The sequence below is a fragment of the Camelina sativa genome, chromosome 17 (genome assembly GCF_000633955.1).
Source record: "Camelina sativa cultivar DH55 chromosome 17, Cs, whole genome shotgun sequence".
NCBI lineage: Eukaryota > Viridiplantae > Streptophyta > Magnoliopsida > Brassicales > Brassicaceae > Camelina > Camelina sativa.
This window is the reverse complement of record NC_025701.1, coordinates 83,227-101,682: the sequence shown is the minus strand read 5'-3', so window position 1 is coordinate 101,682 and position 18,456 is coordinate 83,227. Positions and strand designations below refer to the sequence as shown.

Below are 18,456 nucleotides of genomic sequence, written 5' to 3'. Positions count from 1 at the left end.
ATAAATGGATAATTATATTGATCTTTAAATATTATATTGATCTTTATAAATTATTAAAAATGATACATGAATATGTGAGATAACCAGAGACATAATAGATAATTACATATGGATCATTTCAACTTTATGATCTTATTGTGTGGTGAATATTGTAAGGAAGTATGAAAATAATGACTTATAAGATGTTAATATAAAATAGAAAATGGAGATAAACATTTTAAAAGATTAAAATAAATATATAAGATATACATATCATACAAACTCTAAAACTAAGCTTTTACAATGATATTTGATTTGATTTTTTATAACCCATACAACAACAATAACAAAAAAAATACAAAACAAAACAAAACAAAACAAAAAAGAGATTTGAGAGTAGTGGAAGAAGATGAGAGAATGAAAGAGTGATAGACTAAGAGAACAAGATAATGAGTATTTATAGGAAGAGAAATGATGAAAAATTACATTTAGAAAAATGAGAGTTACAATTCTAATTTATTGTTTTATTTTAATACAATTGATTAATTCAACTTAGTAGAGATATAAATTTAATGCATAATTTATAGGGAGAAGCTATAAAGATTTCAGTTTTATATTATGTGAGTTAAATGTGAAAATTAATTGTTTTTAACTTTGTGTTTTAATATAATTTTTTTTTTGTTGAAATTGCATTTCCAAGTGGACCAATAAGGATAGATTGAAAGATGTGGGTTGTGGTGTAGTTGGCACTTTCTTGTTTTTTTTTTGGTCTTTTTCGTTTTCTCTTTTGTATTATTTCGTTTTAATTAGGCATATACGGGCTTTGCCATCACTTTTATTTATACACTATATGTTTATACCATTTCGTTCAGATGTGTATAATTGTGGCGTTTACTTTTTATGAATTATGAAGATGTTGTTTCTTGCTTTTGAGGATCCAATCTTATCATTGACTGATATTGTTTCCAATACATTTATTGTATTATAGATTTTCTAATTAACTGCTTATGTAAACCCTTCATACGTTGATGTTGCAATAATAAGTTATTTTTTTAAAATATCTTCCGTGTAAGTGATTATGTTTGTATGCCCATGTTTTGGTCTAATATCAATAAGATCGTTTCTGTTTTTCTTTAGTTGGCTTTGAAACCAATATTGAGTTAAGCAAATAATGGGTCGAATTATGGTGTTAATAAGTAATATAAATTCTTATGTATATATATTGTATATATGTGACTATAAATTTAGCTAACTAAAAAATTATGTAATATTTAAATACAATCTTGAACATATATATATATATTTTTATATATATATATATTTTTATTTGTGGGAGGAATGTATGAAATTATTGGATAGAAGTTATTTTTGAGTTAAATGACCTTTAATGTCTTTAAAGTGAGTTAAATATTAATAAATTTTTATATGTGTCTTGACTTTTTTAAAAAGGAATACCAAGTGTTTCCTTCCAAATTTGAAGTGATATAGTATTTTAGTTTTCTTATATGATTTTATGAACTTCAATGTAAAAGTTTTTCAAAGTAATAAGTACACTCACTGATTGAATTATAAAATTTGGAGAAATGTTTATTTCGTTTAATCATCTGCTCTTTTAAATAAATTAAATAAGTATGTTGTTATTCCTACAAATAGGACAACATATATTATAGTTTAACCATGGAGTTAAGCAATGGAAATGGAACTTGTGATTGCAAGACAAAATGCTTATATGTTACACATTGATCGTTTAAAAATGAATAGGAACATCTAATTCTCAAATAAAGTTGATTGTTTTGTTAAAACCAACATATGTGAATTAAAATTTAACTATGCAAATTTAAAAAATAAATATGAATAGATTAGAAAGGCAAGAAATATAAAAGAAATATTTTTTTATATAAATAAAATAAAAATTGAAAACAATGTTAAATATATATAATACTTTCTACATTAAAATATAGAATCAAACTCTTACAAGTTACAACACATATGAGATATAACAACATTTGATATTGGTAGGAGAGGAGGAGAGAATGTTTACTATAAGATGGTAATCCAAATTAGATAATGGAGATGAATCTTTAATAAATAGAACAATGTAATATCTATATATATATAATACTTTCTAAATTAAAATATAGAATCAAACTCTTACAACACATATGAGATATAACAACATTTGATATTGGTGGGAGAGGAAGAGAGAATGATTACTTATAAGATAATAATCCAAATTAGATAAAGGAGATAAATCTTTTAAAATAAGAACAATGTAAAATATATATCATGTAGTCTCTAAAATTAAAATTTAGCATTAACAATTTACAATGATATTTCATTTTTTTTTTCAACCCATACAACAAAAATAAGAAATCAAAAATAACAAAAAAAAAAGAAAAATGATTTGAGGTATTGTAGAAGAAAATGAGAGAATGTGAAAATGAGATAGTAAAAGAATGTCAATATGAGAGAATGATAGATTGAGAGAATGCTTATTTATATGATAAGAAATGATGGAAGTTACATTTAGAACTATGGAGTTACAATAGTAATTTATTGTGTTTGAATAGAATTGAGTGGTAGAATATGATTAATGCATAATTTATTTTATTTTCAGTTATAATTTTATTTTAATGTGTGAGTTAAATGTATTGTGTTTATTGGATCTTAAATATTGTTTAAAGCAATTAGAAAGCAAATAAAAAAATAAAAAAAAATAGAAAACATTAAATGAAAATCAACCAATAAGGAGAGACCAAAACCTTACTTTTATATATATGATATATTGCTTTAAACTTTGAAATGAGAAATATATTATAAACAATAATTTTACATGAGAAATATATTAATTTAGCCAACCAAAATATGAATATAAGTTTAGCCAACCAAAATAAATAAAAAATATTAAAATTTAACCAAAAATAATTTCTCTTGAAAGATAATAAGTTAGTAGGAGGAATGAATTAATGTACAATTATTGGATAGGAGTTACATTTGAGTTAAATGGAGTTACATGTCTTTAATTATAAATAAATATTTTAATTTTTTATAACCTAAAATAAAAGGAATACCAAGTGGCTGAATCAAAATTCACATGATTTGGTTGTTTGTTGATATAAACTCAACACTTACACATAATATTTCAAAATAAAAAATATTACTTTTTAAGTGACAAACTAAATTAGTTTTCTTATAAAATTATATGAATTCTTCAATCTCAATAATTTTTAAAATCCCAAGGATAACTTATATTTTTTTGGTTTTCACTCATCAATTTAATTTATAGTGCTAGATTTCATACTAATGGTTTCATCTTTAGAGAATTTAGTGAAATGATATTTTTAAAATTATATTTTATTTTTATATTTAAGTTCCAGTTGAATATGTTTTGTTTTTTGGATCATTTTTTATTTTGATTAAAGACACAAAAAACCAATTGTTTAATTATGTTCTTTTTGTTTTCAAAAACCTCAAATCATAAAAAAAAATATATATATATATATATATTATATTGATCTCTGCAGATTTAACAATTGGATCACAAAACAAAATAGTCTTTATAAATGGATAAATGGATAATTATATTGATCTTTAAATATTATATTGATCTTTATAAATTATTTAAAATGATACATGAATATGTGAGATAACCAGAGACATAATAGATAATTACATATGGATCATTTCAACTTTATGATCTTATTGTGTGGTGAATATTGTAAGGAAGTATGAAAATAATGACTTATAAGATGTTAATATAAAATAGAAAATGGAGATAAACATTTTAAAAGATTAAAATAAATATATAAGATATACATATCATACAAACTCTAAAACTAAGCTTTTACAATGATATTTGATTTGATTTTTTATAACCCATACAACAACAATAACAAAAAAAATACAAAACAAAACAAAACAAAACAAAAAAGAGATTTGAGAGTAGTGGAAGAAGATGAGAGAATGAAAGAGTGATAGACTAAGAGAATAAGATAATGAGTATTTATAGGAAGAGAAATGATGAAAAATTACATTTAGAAAAATGAGAGTTACAATTCTAATTTATTGTTTTGTTTTAATACAATTGATTAATACAACTTAGTGGAGAAATAAAGTTAATGCATAATTTATAGGGAGAAGCTATAAAGATTTCAGTTTTATATTATATGAGTTAAATGTGAAAATTAATTGTTTTAATATAATTTTTTTCTTTTTGTTAAAATTGCATTTCCAAGTGGACCAATAAGGAGAGACTGAAACTCTACTTTTATATATATGATTTGTCAACTAATATAGCATAATCATATAGTATGATATTTAATCTTGGTGGAAAAAAGATGTTAATTTATTTTCAATAATTGAAATTTATGAAACAAATAAAATGTTTGATGACAACAAGATGGACCAAATAGAACGAAATAGGAAACAATTTCTCCTTTTGGCCAAACAATTTCCATTTTTAACCAAAATTGTTTTCATCTTTCCCAACGTATTATTTTCTTTTGAAGATTAATAATTTAGTGTCGAGTTCCTTTTTTACTTTTTGGACGTCTAAAGTTTGATATCTTATGATCAACTTGTTTAAAGTTTACCTGGTTCACCTCTGCACGCGCAACCACTAAAGCACATATATCTTCAATTACACATAAATAGAAATGTATGCATGCATATATAGTCATAGAATGTATTAATTGTTAGAGCTGGTGATCTCATCTTATTCATATTTTGTAATATAATCCGGAAAATCTTGCGAGACTTCAATTATTACAGGATCAAAATTGTAATATGAACCCAGCACACATTGTGAAATTAAGATTTTATAATGAAGAAAACTATAATGTAATAATGAATTATGTGTTTGTGTTAATATTTCAATATAAGTATTATAGATATTTAAGTAATCAAAAACACGTACTTGGTATGTTAGGCATATAAGGATGTAATTTCTAATTATGGAAATCAATCACGCGTATGTGTCTATATATAAAAACGTATACTTGGACACAACTTACAATACAACAGAAGAACTATTTTACTTTCTTTTTGAGGTTAAGGATAACTGGAAAAGCTTACAAGGCCACTCGAAGATTCTAAGGGTTTTCTGGTCAGAAGGATTCTAAGTTCCGATTCTCGTTTTTGTAAATGTATATTATCTTGCATTAAAATATCAAGTTTCTAACAAATGGAGAAGTTTGGTGGGTCGCAATTGGAATGTTAGACATACCCACCTCCGATTCTCCCTTTTTCAGTGTGACCACGTAATCCAAATTTAACGTATTTAACCTTTAATCTAGATATGCATACTCATAAATATACAAGCAATCAGTAAATATGTATTTAATAGTATAAAGTATTAGTACTAACCCATTTGCCGTAAAAAACAAGAAAATGTATTAGTACTAACCCACTAAACCAAAGAGCTTGATACGTAAAGGAAATCTACATATATAGGAGAGCTTGATATATACATCAGAATTATTCGATATTAATGGAAGTGCGCTTGCTTAATAAAAAAAGTTATATCAGTTATATATTTATCATCAAAACGTTACTAAAAATGACCAATCATGGTAACAAATACGTAAATGAAATAAGAAAGTGGACATAAAACATAGTCTAGTTATCTTGGTAAGCTTATCGTATCAACTATGAAGATTATCCTTCTCGCTTGTCTTCATCGTCACTCTATATATATTATTATTACCTAGGACTCTATGCCCATCACACTCATACCCTCACATTAGGCCATTCCCATTTATTAGGCGAACCGTATCATATTTGATCTTTGCTTCCTTATATTGTCAATGAGTCTTCCTAAATAATGTATTTTGGCAGTTTTCTGGTCTAGAAGTCTTTAGGGAATCGACAAAAGAATTTTTCTATTGGTAATTTTTGTAATTGTGGCTGAGTTTAGATTCTCCGATAAGTTATCACTTGATATATATATACCAGTCAGGATTTACTTTATTTACTCTCTAACCGTAACATCACAGCCAAAATTTTAAACACTTCTTCTATAGTTGCATTGCTGTTAAATATATTAATTATCCGGATTAAAAATAACCTCAATAATTCCAATGTTTCTGCCTCTGGCCGGCTTACATTTAGCTTAATTTTAATATAGGTTTATTCCACCAATTTTAACTAGCTAGGTCTTGCGATGCATAAAAGTTGAAATCTCTTAATTATGCTTTTTACAACACTTAAACTCTCCACTTTACATGCATGCACTAACATGGTATATATAATGCGTGTTTTGTGTTTTGCTGTGTATCTTTATATATACGAAAAGAGAATACTTACACAAAAGTGAATTAAGGATGCAAAAAGCAAGAAGAGAGAATAAAGGATGCCGTAGACCCAAAAAGCCTTGTTTATAACAGTCACTCTAACAATGTCGCAGTAAAATAAAAGGTGACTCTTCTCAGCCACTCCTTCTTCCACCTTCTTTTTATTTTTATTTTGGCTTCACTCTTGACTTTCAAGCTTTCAGCTTTTGTGCAAGTTTGTCTGCCTCAATTAGTATTTTACCCATTTTTTTTAGATTTTTAAAATTATTTTAAATTCTCTTTTGTTTATACAATATTCTTTTCGAATATGAGTATGCAGTCTTCTTATATAGATTTCATTATCAAGCTTAGATTGGTAAAAATTGATTTAAAATGCAAATGTGAAATGATACTTCTTACGAAAATAAAAAATATAAAAATGAATAGTAATTATGTGAAACATAGAAAAGGGTACTTTTACAGGGAAGGGGAACCAAACTTAATCATGTGTTTAATTAACAGAGTAACAGACCAACAGCATGCATCTCCATGCACTTACTTTACTTCTCAGTTAATTAATAGATTTACGAGTGTACGTATGAGTATCGTTTTGTGCCAAAGGTTTATTATAAATGATTAAATATATTAGTACTACAGTCTGTATGTAGTCTACAGTATAGAAAAGCAGAATCTCCTACAAATATTTTTACAAAAACACATCAGGCTATACATTCTTTTCATGTAGTCTACAGTATATATGTTTTTTTATATAACTCAGTCAGGTTATTCATTTTAAGAAAGTAAAAGGAATTTTGTTTTTCCCCATAAAAGGAAGGGTTTAACAAATTCAGACAAGCAATAATTAAACCCATTGGGCCTGTATTTTAAACTTTGACGCGTAGACCATCAGGCTTTTCTCTATGACAATTATTCATGATTAAACCCATTGGGTCTATATTTTTCGATTTTTTCTTTCCTGATTGCCAAAAAGAAAGAAAGAAAGAAAGAAAATAAAGAATTGACATATGCATGTGGAAGAATAGGGCTTTTCCTTGTTTATGTCGAAAATAGTTTGTTTTGTCAATTGTATCGATATGATAGTGTTTTTTGGTTCATCCAAAATATAAAAAAGAATAAAGTCTTAAGGTTGTTCTTAAAAAAAACAAGAGAGAGCTGCAAAACAAAATAGCAAAACTAATAAATAAAACCCATGCTACAAAATTACAAAAATACAAACTTTGACCAAGTATATATAATTAATTGTGGAAGAACAGATAATCTTTTTCTTTTTAAATACCATTAATCTTTTGTTTTTTAAATACCATCTATAGAGATCATTCAATTACCCGTTCATCTAGAAGAACAAAAATAGTTCAAAGAATTATTATTCCACGCAAATTTCGCAAATTAATTTACACTTGTACTAATTGTTGATACAAGTGGCCGACAACATGAGATTTTATTCGAAAACAAAACCTTTTTCTAAATTCTCATAATTCGAAAATATATAGTAAGAGGAGTACGTTTATATATAAAAAAACTTACTCTCCACCATTAGATTCAAAAACATGCCTAGGAAAAAAAATCTAACGGTTCATAATAAAAAGATAGTGTACACTCGGATCTACTAGAATATCTCTCGGCGACCAACCAACGAGTAAAGTAAACGCATCAAGTCAAGTATTTGATGATTGAGTCTTTCTTATTTCAAAAGTAATTACATTCCCAAGTAAAGAGAGAGAGTGTTTGTGTGTGTGTTGTATAGATCACGTCACTACAATGACGTAATCTCGTAACTGCTTCAATGTCCTCGTCTTTGTCATCCAAACCCATCACCTGACGCAATTGTAACGTTCCCCTAGTCCAAAAGAAATACTCCAAAAACCAAAGGACTAAAGAGGTGGTGTTTTCGTCTTTTCATAAGAAGTTTCGTGACGACTATATTTTCTTCTTTAAAAGAAAGTCATCAGACGAATAAGAAGAATATTTGCCTTCTTCACTCTCTCTTCCAAAACAAAAAATCAATTTCACTTTGTAAATGTATCCCAAACAACAAGTTAAGCTATATAATTACTCCCTAGAGACCATGAACGAAGACGATAATGTGGAGAGAAAGGAGACGATGATGAGGATCGATGATAGAGAAAGAGAAGACGAAGATGAAGAAGAGAAGAAGATTGATACCTTCTTTAAGCTTATCAAAAACTATCAAGAAGCACGAAAACGTAGACGTGAAGAGTTAGCTGAAAATTCTAGCGGCGTTAGGAAGAAATCTAACAGCGGAGAGAGGTCTCGTATAGTAGTTCCGGCGTTTCAGCCGGAGGATTTCTCTCAGTGTTGTACGGATTTGAAGCCATTGATGATGACTGTTTCGGATCACAAGGAAGAAGATACAAAGGTGAAAGAAGAAGACGAAGCAGAAAAGCTAAAACAAGACAAGGCTTTAGATCTTAATCTTACATTGTAGTAAACTAATCTATTATTATTTTTTTGTTTTGATGTTTCACTTAGTGTTTGTGATTAATAAATCTCTCATTTGACTAAACTCAGACATGTGTCGGATTAAATCAACCTTGAGACGAATAAGCTGAAAACTCAAATTAATAAGAATCATGAACTAAAACATCCTGTCAGATCTACTCAAGATTCCTAGATGTTGTATAGTAACTTTTTTTTTGGTGTGAGATGTTGTATAGTTACATTCTCTAGATCAAATCTCTACCAATAATAAAGTACGAAATTTATGCCAAAAAAATTAATTATATAATTCTTCGATGTGAAAATTCCGGAAAACCGTAAATTCTATTAGAGCAAATTTGTTCAACTTCTTTGTAAAGTATCTCTACCTTTTAAGAATATCAATACTTAAGAGTTAAGAGCTTTTTAATGGCCGGAATTGATATCTGGTCAAACATAAAAAGATTGTTTTAACAAATATACACTACTAAATTGCATAAACAATATGAATCGGATAATTAATGTTGTTCAAAGTCAACCAGTTGACTTTATGATTGATTCAGGGATCTTGAATCAGACGGACTACACAACTCTTAAATCATAAGCTTCAACCATTTGACTTTGAAACTATCTCTTAAGGCCTCTCCCTGTGATTTCCAAAGTCAACTTCGTTGCCAAAAAACAAAGAGAAATGGGGATGACTCTGGGAAAGCCATTTTCAGGTTTTTCCCAAGAAACCGAACAGAGAATAGTGTTGTTTGGTCTTGACGGTACCGGAAAGTCATCAATTATGCACAAACTCAAAACCGGAGAAACCCTTACCACAAACATGCCAACCATTGGTAAGCAAAGCAATCAACCCATTTATCTATATGAGTTATCTCCTATAAAATGGATCATTGTTTATAGGATTTGAGGTGGAAAGCATAAAATACAAAGATTCAACCTTAAGCTTTTGGGAAGTGGGCAGCCAACAACGTTACAAGGTAAGAGAAAGTTGTTAATTTTAGAAATATGAAGATGATACCTGACTAATGAGTTATTGAAAACAACACTCCAGATGTTCCCATTATGGAAACATTACTTCCGAGAAGTAGTAGGGCTTGTGCTTGTAGTCGATAGCACAGACATAAATCGAATCGAAGAGGCCAAAGATTTTCTTAACATGGTGATTGATGAGGTAACATACAAACCTGTCTTATAAACATTGACCAAGTCACATAATCTGATGTTTTGATGTCATAAATAACAGATACAAGGGAGTGTGCCGGACAGTGTGGCTATTCTTGTATATGGAAACAAGCATGACGTTCCTGGTGCTATGTCTGCTTCTGAGATCACTAACAAGCTTGATCTTTCTTCTCTTCGTAACAAAAACTGGCAGAGAAACTGGTAAGAAGATACAAAAACCTTTCAAGACTCTAATTCTTCAAAGAGGATTAATATCTTCTAATGATCTGTGTGTTTTGTCAGGCATACACAGTCACACAGAGCTCATGTGCACTCTCTGGTGATGGTTTACATGAAGGACTCGACTGGCTCTTGAAAAATGCGGGAAGAATGTTTTGTTAATTTTTTGTTTTAATGTTTCACTTAGTGTTTGTGTTAATAAATCTCACATTTGACTTAACTCAGACGTGTGTCGGATTAAATCAACGTTGAAACTCAAAGAATCATGAACTAAAGTATCTCTACCTTTTACTTAAGAGATTTTTACTGCCCGTAATTGATATCTAGTCGAACAGAACAAGATTGTTTTAACAAATAATACACTACTAATTGCATAAACAATATGAATCGGACAACTAATGATGTTCAAAGTCAACTGGTTGACTTCTTTTATGATTGATTCAAAGTATCACTAATGATGTTCAATATGAACCAGACGGACTACACAACTCTTAACTCTTAAGCTTTTACCCATTTGACTTTGAAACTCTCCTCTCCCTGTGATTTCCAAAGTCAACTTCGTTGCCATTTTCCGGTTTTTTTTCCAAGAGAAATGGGGATGACTCTGGGAAAGCCATTTTCAGGTTTTTTCCAACAAATCGAACCGAGAATAGTGTTGTTTGGTCTTGACGGTACCGGAAAGTCATCAATAGTGCACAAACTCAAAACCGGAGAAACCCTTACCACAAACATTCGAACAATTGGTAAGTAAAGCAATCAACCCATTGTTCTATATATGACTTCTCCTAAATCATGAATCATTGTTTCTAGGATTAGAGGTGGAAAGCATAAAATACAGAGACTCAACCTTAAGCTTTTGGGAAGAGGGTGGCCAACTGCGTTATAAGGTAAGAGAAAGTTGTTTAAGTTTAGAAATATGAAAGATCGTACCTGATACTGGGATATTGTAAACAACACTTTAGAAGATTCCATTATGGAAACATTGTATCCAAGAAGTAGCAGGACTTGTATTTGTAGTCGATAGCACAGACAGAGATCGAATGAAGAGGCAAAATATTTTCTTAACATGGTGATTGATGAGGTAAGTAACATACAAACCTGTCTTGTAAACATTGGCCAAGTCACATAATCTGATCTTGAATGTCATAAATAACAGATACAAGGGAGTGTGCCAGACAGTGTGGCTATTCTTGTATATGGAAACAAGCATGAGGTTCCCGGTGCTATGTCTGCTTCTGAGATCACAAACAAGCTTGATCTTGCTTCTCTTCGTAAGAAAAACTGGCAGAGAAACTGGTACGAAGATACGAAAACCTTTCAAGACTCTAATTCTTCGAATAGGGTTAATTTCTTCTAATCTGTGTGTTTTGTCAGGCATACACAGAGCTCATGTGCACTCTCTGGTGAAGGTTTACATGAAGGACTCGACTGGCTCTTGAAAAATGCGGGAGGAATGTAAGATTTGTTATTGCGGAATCACTGTACCGAATATAGCCATCTTCTGTTTCAAGTTATTAACCTTGTCGTGCTGATTCGCAAGCTCCATCAACAACTTGATCCTTTTAAAAGAGACATTACTCGGTCTATGACCTTTCTCAACCATCTCAAGCAAACATTTCTCAGCTTCGTCGACTTTAGCCAAATCACAAAGCAGATCCAGAAGCACATCCGAGACCAAAGTATATGAACCAAAGCCTTTTACCACCATATCTTCCCACAACTGCATCGCCATATCCACTTTCTCGTGTCTCTTAAACATCTTAATCAGATGAAGAACATACAAGATTGTGTATTCGGCAAACACCCATTTCCCAAAATTCTCTCATAGAGCTCTCAAGAACGTCCCAAATCTACTAATATACACTACTAATTGGCATAAACAATATGAATCGGACAACTAATGATGTTCAAAGTCAACTGGTTGACTTTTTATGATTGATTCTTGGGATCTTGAATCAGACGGACTACACAACTCTTAACTCTTAAGCTTTCAACCGTTTGATTTTAAAACTCTCTCTTAAGGCCTCTCCCTGTGCTTCCCAAAGCCAAACAAAGTCAACTTCGTTGCCAAAAAAACAAAGAGAAATGGGGATGACTCTGGGAAAGCCATTTTCAGGTTTTTTCCAAGAAACCGAACAGAGAATAGTGTTGTTTGGTCTTGACGGTACCGGAAAATCATCAATCATGCACAAACTCAAAACCGGAGAAACCCTTACAACAAACATGCCAACCATTGGTAAGTAAAGCAATCAATTCAACCCATTGTTCTATATGAGTTCTCCTATAAAATGGATCACTGTTTCTCTAGGATTTGAGGTGGAAAGCATAAAATACAAAGATTCAACCTTGAGCATTTGGGAAGTGGGCGGCCAACAGCGTTACAAGGTAAGAGAAAGTTGTTAATTTTAGAAATGTGAAGATCATACCTGACTAATGGGTTAATTGAAAACAACACTCCAGATGTTTCCATTATGGAAACATTACTTCCACCAAGCAGCAGGGCTTGTGCTTGTAGTCGATAGCACAGACAGAAATCGAATCGAAGAGGCAAAAAATTTTCTTAACATGGTGATTGATGAGGTAACATAAACCTGTCTTGTAAACATTGAGTAAGTCACATAATCTGATGCTTGAATGTCGTAAAATAACAGATACAAGGGAGTGTGCCTGACAGTGTGGCTATTCTTGTATATGGAAACAAGCATGACGTTCCTGGTGCTATGTCTGCTTCTGAGATCACTAACAAGCTTGATCTTGCTTCTCTTCGTAAGAAAAACTGGCAGAGAAACTGGTAAGACAATACGTAAAACTTTCAAAACTCTAATTTCCCGAAGAGGATTAATATCTTCTAATGATCTGTGTGGTTTGTCAGGCATACTCAGAGCTCATGTGCACTCTCTGGTGATGGTTTACATGAAGGACTCGACTGGCTCTTGCAAAATGCGGGAAGAATGTAAAGATATGTTATTGCGGAATCACTGTACCGAATATAGCCATTTTCTGTTTCAAGTTATTAACCTTGTCGTGCTTATTCGCAAGCTCCATCAACAACTTGATCCTTTTAAAGGAGACATTACTCGGTCTATGACCTTTCTCAACCATCTCAAGCAAACATTTCTCAGCTTCTTCGACTTTAGCCAAATCACAAAGCAGATCCAGAAGCACATCCGAAACCAAAGTATATGAACCAAAGCCTTTTACCACCATATCTTCCCACAACCGCAAAGCCATATCCACTTTCTCATGTCTCTTAAACATCTTAATCAAGAACATACAAGACTGTGTATTCGGCAAACAACCATTTCCCAACATTCTCTTATACAGCTCCCAAGACCGTCCCAAATCATTTGCCAACGACAAAACACGAAAAAACAGATTATAAGTAGTAGCGTTCGGAGACAAACCCTTCTTCACCATCTCATCCACCAACTTATCTGCATCCCCAAGCCTCCTCGCAATGCAAAAGTTCCTAATAGCAGCATTATAAGCCGCAACATCAGGATAACATCCATACTCCTTCATTTCATTTAAAATCTCTCTAGCTTTATCAGGCTGACCAATTAACCCAAGACCACCAATGATAGTTGTATACGTAATAACATCAGGAGTCTCATCCTCCTCCCGCATCTTATCAATCACCTTATAAGCTTTCTCTATCTCTCTATCCTTGCAGTACACATCAATCAAAGAGTTATACGTAACCACATCAGGCTTTAACCCCTTCCCCTTCATTTCCTCAAAGAAAGCCTCAGCTTCTTCCGATGATTTCCAACCAGATAAAAGTATGTTAAAGGTATGCAAATCAGGCTGAAACTGATTCTTCAAGCTATGATACACATTCCTAGCATCAGTCATAGTCTTCTCTTGGCAAAGAGTTCTCAAGAGAGCATTGAAACAAGCCGTGTCGAAGAAATCAGGAACCAATCTCTTAAACTTCCAGAAAGACTCAACAGTTTGTCTAACGGAACACAACTTAGCAACTCTACCTAAAACCACTTGCATAGTCCTTGGCGATATCAAAGATCGATCCTTTCGCTTAGTCTCAATCAAAACCTCCCAAATTTGATCGAACTGTCGACTTCTACCGAGGATATAGAGCATTGTGTCTAGAGAAAACGATGAATTACAAAACCCTCTTTTAGCATTAGCGTACCTGTAAAACTCTAGGGTTTGCAGAGGGTTCCCATGGCTAAACCTTACCCTTTTCAAAACCTTATCGATTAAGTCCTTGGACAAGTGGATTCCACTGGAGCTCAACGATTCCTTCAAATCTCCTTGCTGATTTGATCCATTGATCATCCGGTAAACAGTTTCGGCGTCGTCATCGTCTTCTTCTACTACGGTAAGCTTCTCTCTATCTGAAGGTAGTGCCACGCCCACGCTGTGAAGAAACGATACAGAGAGACGGAGATTGGAAACGTGAGAAGATAAGGGCTTGAGGAGCGTCATCGTCATCTTAAATAAACGAGTCTCTTGGATATATATCGTCGACAATGATCTGAGCTTTGTTCGAAATCAGACAAGAAAACGAAGCTTCTCTGTATCAATCTTACTGAACTAGACTAGACTTGTTTTAGGTTAAAGTAAAGAGAGAGAGAGATAGAGACCGCCGTTATTTTTACCGAAATTCGGATTTGGTGACTTAAACCAAATTAAACCGGGATATCACCAATATCAGGAGGATTTGGTGATTTAAACCAAATTAAACCGGGTTCTTCGCTTTCCTTTAGCCTCGAATGTGATTATGATTAAAATCCAGGCACATACTTTGGCCAAACACATATATCAATACTCAATACTGTATATATTAACTTGATGTATTCAATAAATAGTACGACACTTCAAAATCCACAAACACTGCATATTCAATAAAGTAGTAGACATACAACAAAATTTCCATCGTTGCAGAGTTTCTAGCAAATTCAAAGTAACAACATTCCACTTCTTTCTTTCTGTTCCGTGGGTTCTGAACAAATAATAACCAACAATTTTCCCAAAATGGAAATTGATTATTGAATCTATCTAAGACTGTGTCACAAGTTCATTAGTTTTCTTTAAAAAATGGACACTTCTTATTTGGTTTCTTGAACTGGAACTACAGAGCTGCTATTGTTGACCGTATCTGTAGTATTTTCCTCTGACACTTTGAAGAAAGTGTAAGACAATATCAAGTTGTTGATTCCGTCCATTCTTGGATCAGTCTCAAACTCAGGATCAATGTAGAAGAAGACCTGTGAAACCAAGTACTAACAGGTTTTAGTGGACTGTTGATTTTATTTGAGGAAAATATCACAGAGAACCAAGAACAAAAGAGTAGTCACCGGCATGTCGATTTGCTCCCCGGGAAGGAGTCGCTGCTCCTCAAAGCAAAAACATTGTATCTTGTTGAAATAAACTCCTGCCTGGAGAAACCAATATAAGATTTTGAGAATCGATCAACATATATGTTTCAAGGGAAGTTGATAGGGCACAGATTCTAATATATACATACCTTCATAGGAGTGACATTGTATGTTGAGACTCCGGTTATTGGAGATGAACTTTTGTTTTCAGCAGTGTAAAAAGCAAGCGCACTTTCTCCTGGCTTTACTCTAACCTATAAGAAAATACCAAAACCAAAAGACAACTTAGACAAAAGTCACAACATTCTTAATTTTATAATGAAGTCAAAACATTCTTCTTCACATATGAAGTCTAAACCTCTCTTTGAGTTGGAGTGAATTTCCATTGCATCCCATCTGCAACATCAGCATTGAACTGCACTACAATCTCCCTGTTTACGGGTCCAAACATGGTAAAGTAACAAGTTCATCATAAAAACATATAAAGAAGAAGATTATGATTATATATGAATGGTGTTAAGAGACAGAGGAATACACACCTTTCAGTGACGGTACCAGATTCTGAGTGCCTAGCAATCTTCTCCTCAACAGTCTATAGATACAAGGCCAAAACAAAACAACTGAGAAAGAGATAATACAACGAACTGAAAACTCAGAGTAGAAAGAGAGAAACAAAAATGATATATACCTCTTTGCGTTGAACAGTACCTCCATATCCAGTAGCTTGGCAGAATGTTCTATACAAGGGCACAGCGGCGTAAGTTAACCCCACCATACCAAAGACAAGAGCAGTGAGGTAATAGAGCATTTTCTGTGATTTGGTTTCTGTTGGAGAGTGAGTAGAATACTGGCGATGGGTACCGAGTAACATCGACTTAGCAGTAGCAGAGTGGGAATTCAAGCTTCCCCAAAACACTCTCTTGTTTCGGAGATTATGCTCATTGCCTTTAAAACCTCCATGAGTGTAATAACGAGAGCATAAAACAGTCCTACATCAACAATTAAGAAAAGGATATAAATAGAACTTGCTTTGAGGAATTTAAACAAACAGTTCATGTGCGTGCATACTAAGGTGAAATTTAATTACCTCGAAGGCTGCGATGCTCGATGAAGCTTCTCTAAATATGAAGAAATCCGAGTTCCTCTACAAGCCTTCGACCAAGACATGGCCGAAGATCAATTCTTTTTCAACCGATCGACTCAATGAGATACACCACCCACACAAAAAAACACTATCTGCACAAGAAACACGAACCCAGAAGGCATTAATTGAATGAAACTCGAAATTAATTTCAACGGCAAAATCAAACCCGTTGTTTTATTTCCTTCCTCAAACCTCCGGCGTCATTAATAATCGGAGAAAACAAATCAACCGAGGCGATCGTAACCGAATCAGAGACAAACAAAGTAGCCAGGATCGATTAAACAGTGTTGTAACCTAACAGAGAGGAAGAATGCGAAGGGGGAAGTAAGAGAGTAGAAGACTAACCGGTGAAACGAACGGCGTTCTTGTGTCGTCGGCGGGACAGAGATCAAACACGTCACTGGAAAACAAAACGACAACAACAACAAAAAAAAACACTTTTGTTTTGTGGATTAAAAAAAGTCAACAAGTCAAACAACGACTTGTCTTGTTGTCTGGTAATAAATATAAGTCGGTTCTTTAAAAACCCATATAATCATTTTAAATGGCCCAATAAGGCCCGACTTAGTTAACACTTGATACTTATTTTTTTTTTTTTTTTTTGTCAACACACTTGATACTTATTAATTTACCAATTCTGGATTAGTATGCATGCTGTCATTAAAGATTACAAAATATTTTCCAGATCTCTAATATTAATGACGAAAATATTTCATTTACTATATATTGTGTTAGATTAGATTTCTCTACTAAAAATCTTCACGTTATATACACACAAAACGTCAACTATATATTTCATAAATTTGGTGATCACTTTTTCCACACGTACAAGCCTAGAAACTTTGTTACAACATGGTGGAGAGAACTCGCCGTTCGAATGATGTTGTCGTCACAATCCTCATGGCCATCGTGATCCTCGCATCTTCGATCGTAATCAACGCCACAGATTCTTCAACCGACGATTCCATTAAGTGCACACCTTGTCTCGAAAAACTGTCCCCTCCGCCACCACCCCCGTCGCCTCCGCCACAGACAAAAGTAATTACCAACTGCCCACCATCGCCTCAGTCTCCACCGCCTCCGGCTACTTACAGAAACACATATCCGCCGGGAGACTTGTACCCCATTGACCGTGACTTTGGATCGGGGGCTGCAGGAGAAAGCTTCAAGGTGGTGAAGTTGGTCGTATTTGGAGCTATGGTTTTTATGATTCTTTGATCAGAAATTATTCATTTTATTGTTTTTGAAATTTCATAGGGTTTCCGCATAAAGATTTTTTTGTTTAACTTTGAACGGATTTTTCCATTTTGGTATGTTCTAGCTACATATATATAATATTTCTCTTTAGTTATAATATTGTCAGAAATTTGTGCTACACAAAAATTCTAGTTACGGATTTGTCCGCTGAACCATTTTATTACCTTTTATTTTTTTGTTTCGCCGTCTAAATCACTTCAAATACATACCTATGAAGCCAATTTTATATAACGAATGTTAATTTGTGAAAGTATGGTATTAGTAAAATTATGGTGTCTTGTGGAGAGTACAAGTCCATTGCGATCTGACGCGTTCCATATTATGGTCCAGAGTTTGGCCGATCAGACTTTTTTTTTAATGAAAAGTCGGTTTATTGATTCTGTGTGATGCTTGACGGGGCGTAGACGCGTATATGGTCAAAAAGGAAACACCAGTTATGGAAATGTTGTCTTGATTTTTCTTTGGCAAATTGTATATAATCTATATCCATTCTTTCACATGTGAATTGATGACCAAAAACTCAATATTTTTTTCCCTATTTTTCCATCTAAAAGTATACATTTCACATTGACTCCTCATTCATTAAAAAAAAAAAAAT

General features: G+C 32.5%; 6 protein-coding genes and 1 pseudogene across 7 annotated transcripts; 5 read left to right on the top strand and 2 right to left on the bottom strand.

The window, feature by feature from the left end:
* LOC104754219 (protein NIM1-INTERACTING 1-like) lies at window positions 8,128–8,793 on the top strand. The gene has a single exon (XM_010476358.2). The coding sequence runs from the start codon at window positions 8,287–8,289 to the stop codon at window positions 8,713–8,715; it is 429 nt and encodes a 142-aa protein (XP_010474660.1). The 5' UTR covers window positions 8,128–8,286; the 3' UTR covers window positions 8,716–8,793.
* LOC104754214 (ADP-ribosylation factor 1-like) lies at window positions 9,347–10,335 on the top strand. 2 transcript variants are annotated; one of them, XM_010476353.1, is made up of 5 exons: window positions 9,347–9,547; window positions 9,615–9,691; window positions 9,766–9,885; window positions 9,958–10,097; window positions 10,179–10,335. In XM_010476353.1, exons 1-5 carry the CDS (start codon window positions 9,397–9,399, stop codon window positions 10,249–10,251), a joined length of 561 nt encoding a protein of 186 aa, XP_010474655.1. In that variant the 5' UTR covers window positions 9,347–9,396; the 3' UTR covers window positions 10,252–10,335. The 2 variants fall into 2 exon arrangements, with proteins under 2 accessions (XP_010474655.1, XP_010474656.1); XM_010476354.1 differs by having other exon boundaries at window positions 9,958–10,100; window positions 10,190–10,335.
* Window positions 10,362–11,598, top strand: LOC104754215 (annotated as a pseudogene).
* Window positions 12,168–13,146, top strand: LOC104754216 (ADP-ribosylation factor 1-like). The gene is made up of 5 exons (XM_010476355.2): window positions 12,168–12,351; window positions 12,424–12,500; window positions 12,576–12,695; window positions 12,767–12,906; window positions 12,988–13,146. Exons 1-5 carry the CDS (start codon window positions 12,201–12,203, stop codon window positions 13,070–13,072), a joined length of 573 nt encoding a protein of 190 aa, XP_010474657.1. The 5' UTR covers window positions 12,168–12,200; the 3' UTR covers window positions 13,073–13,146.
* LOC104754217 (putative pentatricopeptide repeat-containing protein At1g02420) lies at window positions 13,060–14,870 on the bottom strand. The gene has a single exon (XM_010476356.2). It carries the CDS (start codon window positions 14,568–14,570, stop codon window positions 13,080–13,082), a length of 1,491 nt encoding a protein of 496 aa, XP_010474658.1. The 5' UTR covers window positions 14,571–14,870; the 3' UTR covers window positions 13,060–13,079.
* Window positions 14,963–17,061, bottom strand: LOC104754218 (cytochrome c oxidase assembly protein COX11, mitochondrial). Its single transcript, XM_010476357.2, has 8 exons — window positions 16,947–17,061; window positions 16,545–16,693; window positions 16,146–16,446; window positions 15,997–16,049; window positions 15,816–15,888; window positions 15,607–15,711; window positions 15,437–15,517; window positions 14,963–15,346 (listed from the first exon to the last, which is right to left on the bottom strand). The coding sequence occupies exons 2-8, from the start codon at window positions 16,622–16,624 to the stop codon at window positions 15,188–15,190; spliced, it is 852 nt and encodes a 283-aa protein (XP_010474659.1). The 5' UTR covers window positions 16,625–16,693; window positions 16,947–17,061; the 3' UTR covers window positions 14,963–15,187.
* On the top strand, window positions 17,323–17,949 carry LOC104754213 (probable transport accessory protein MmpS3). The gene has a single exon (XM_010476352.2). The coding sequence runs from the start codon at window positions 17,454–17,456 to the stop codon at window positions 17,817–17,819; it is 366 nt and encodes a 121-aa protein (XP_010474654.1). The 5' UTR covers window positions 17,323–17,453; the 3' UTR covers window positions 17,820–17,949.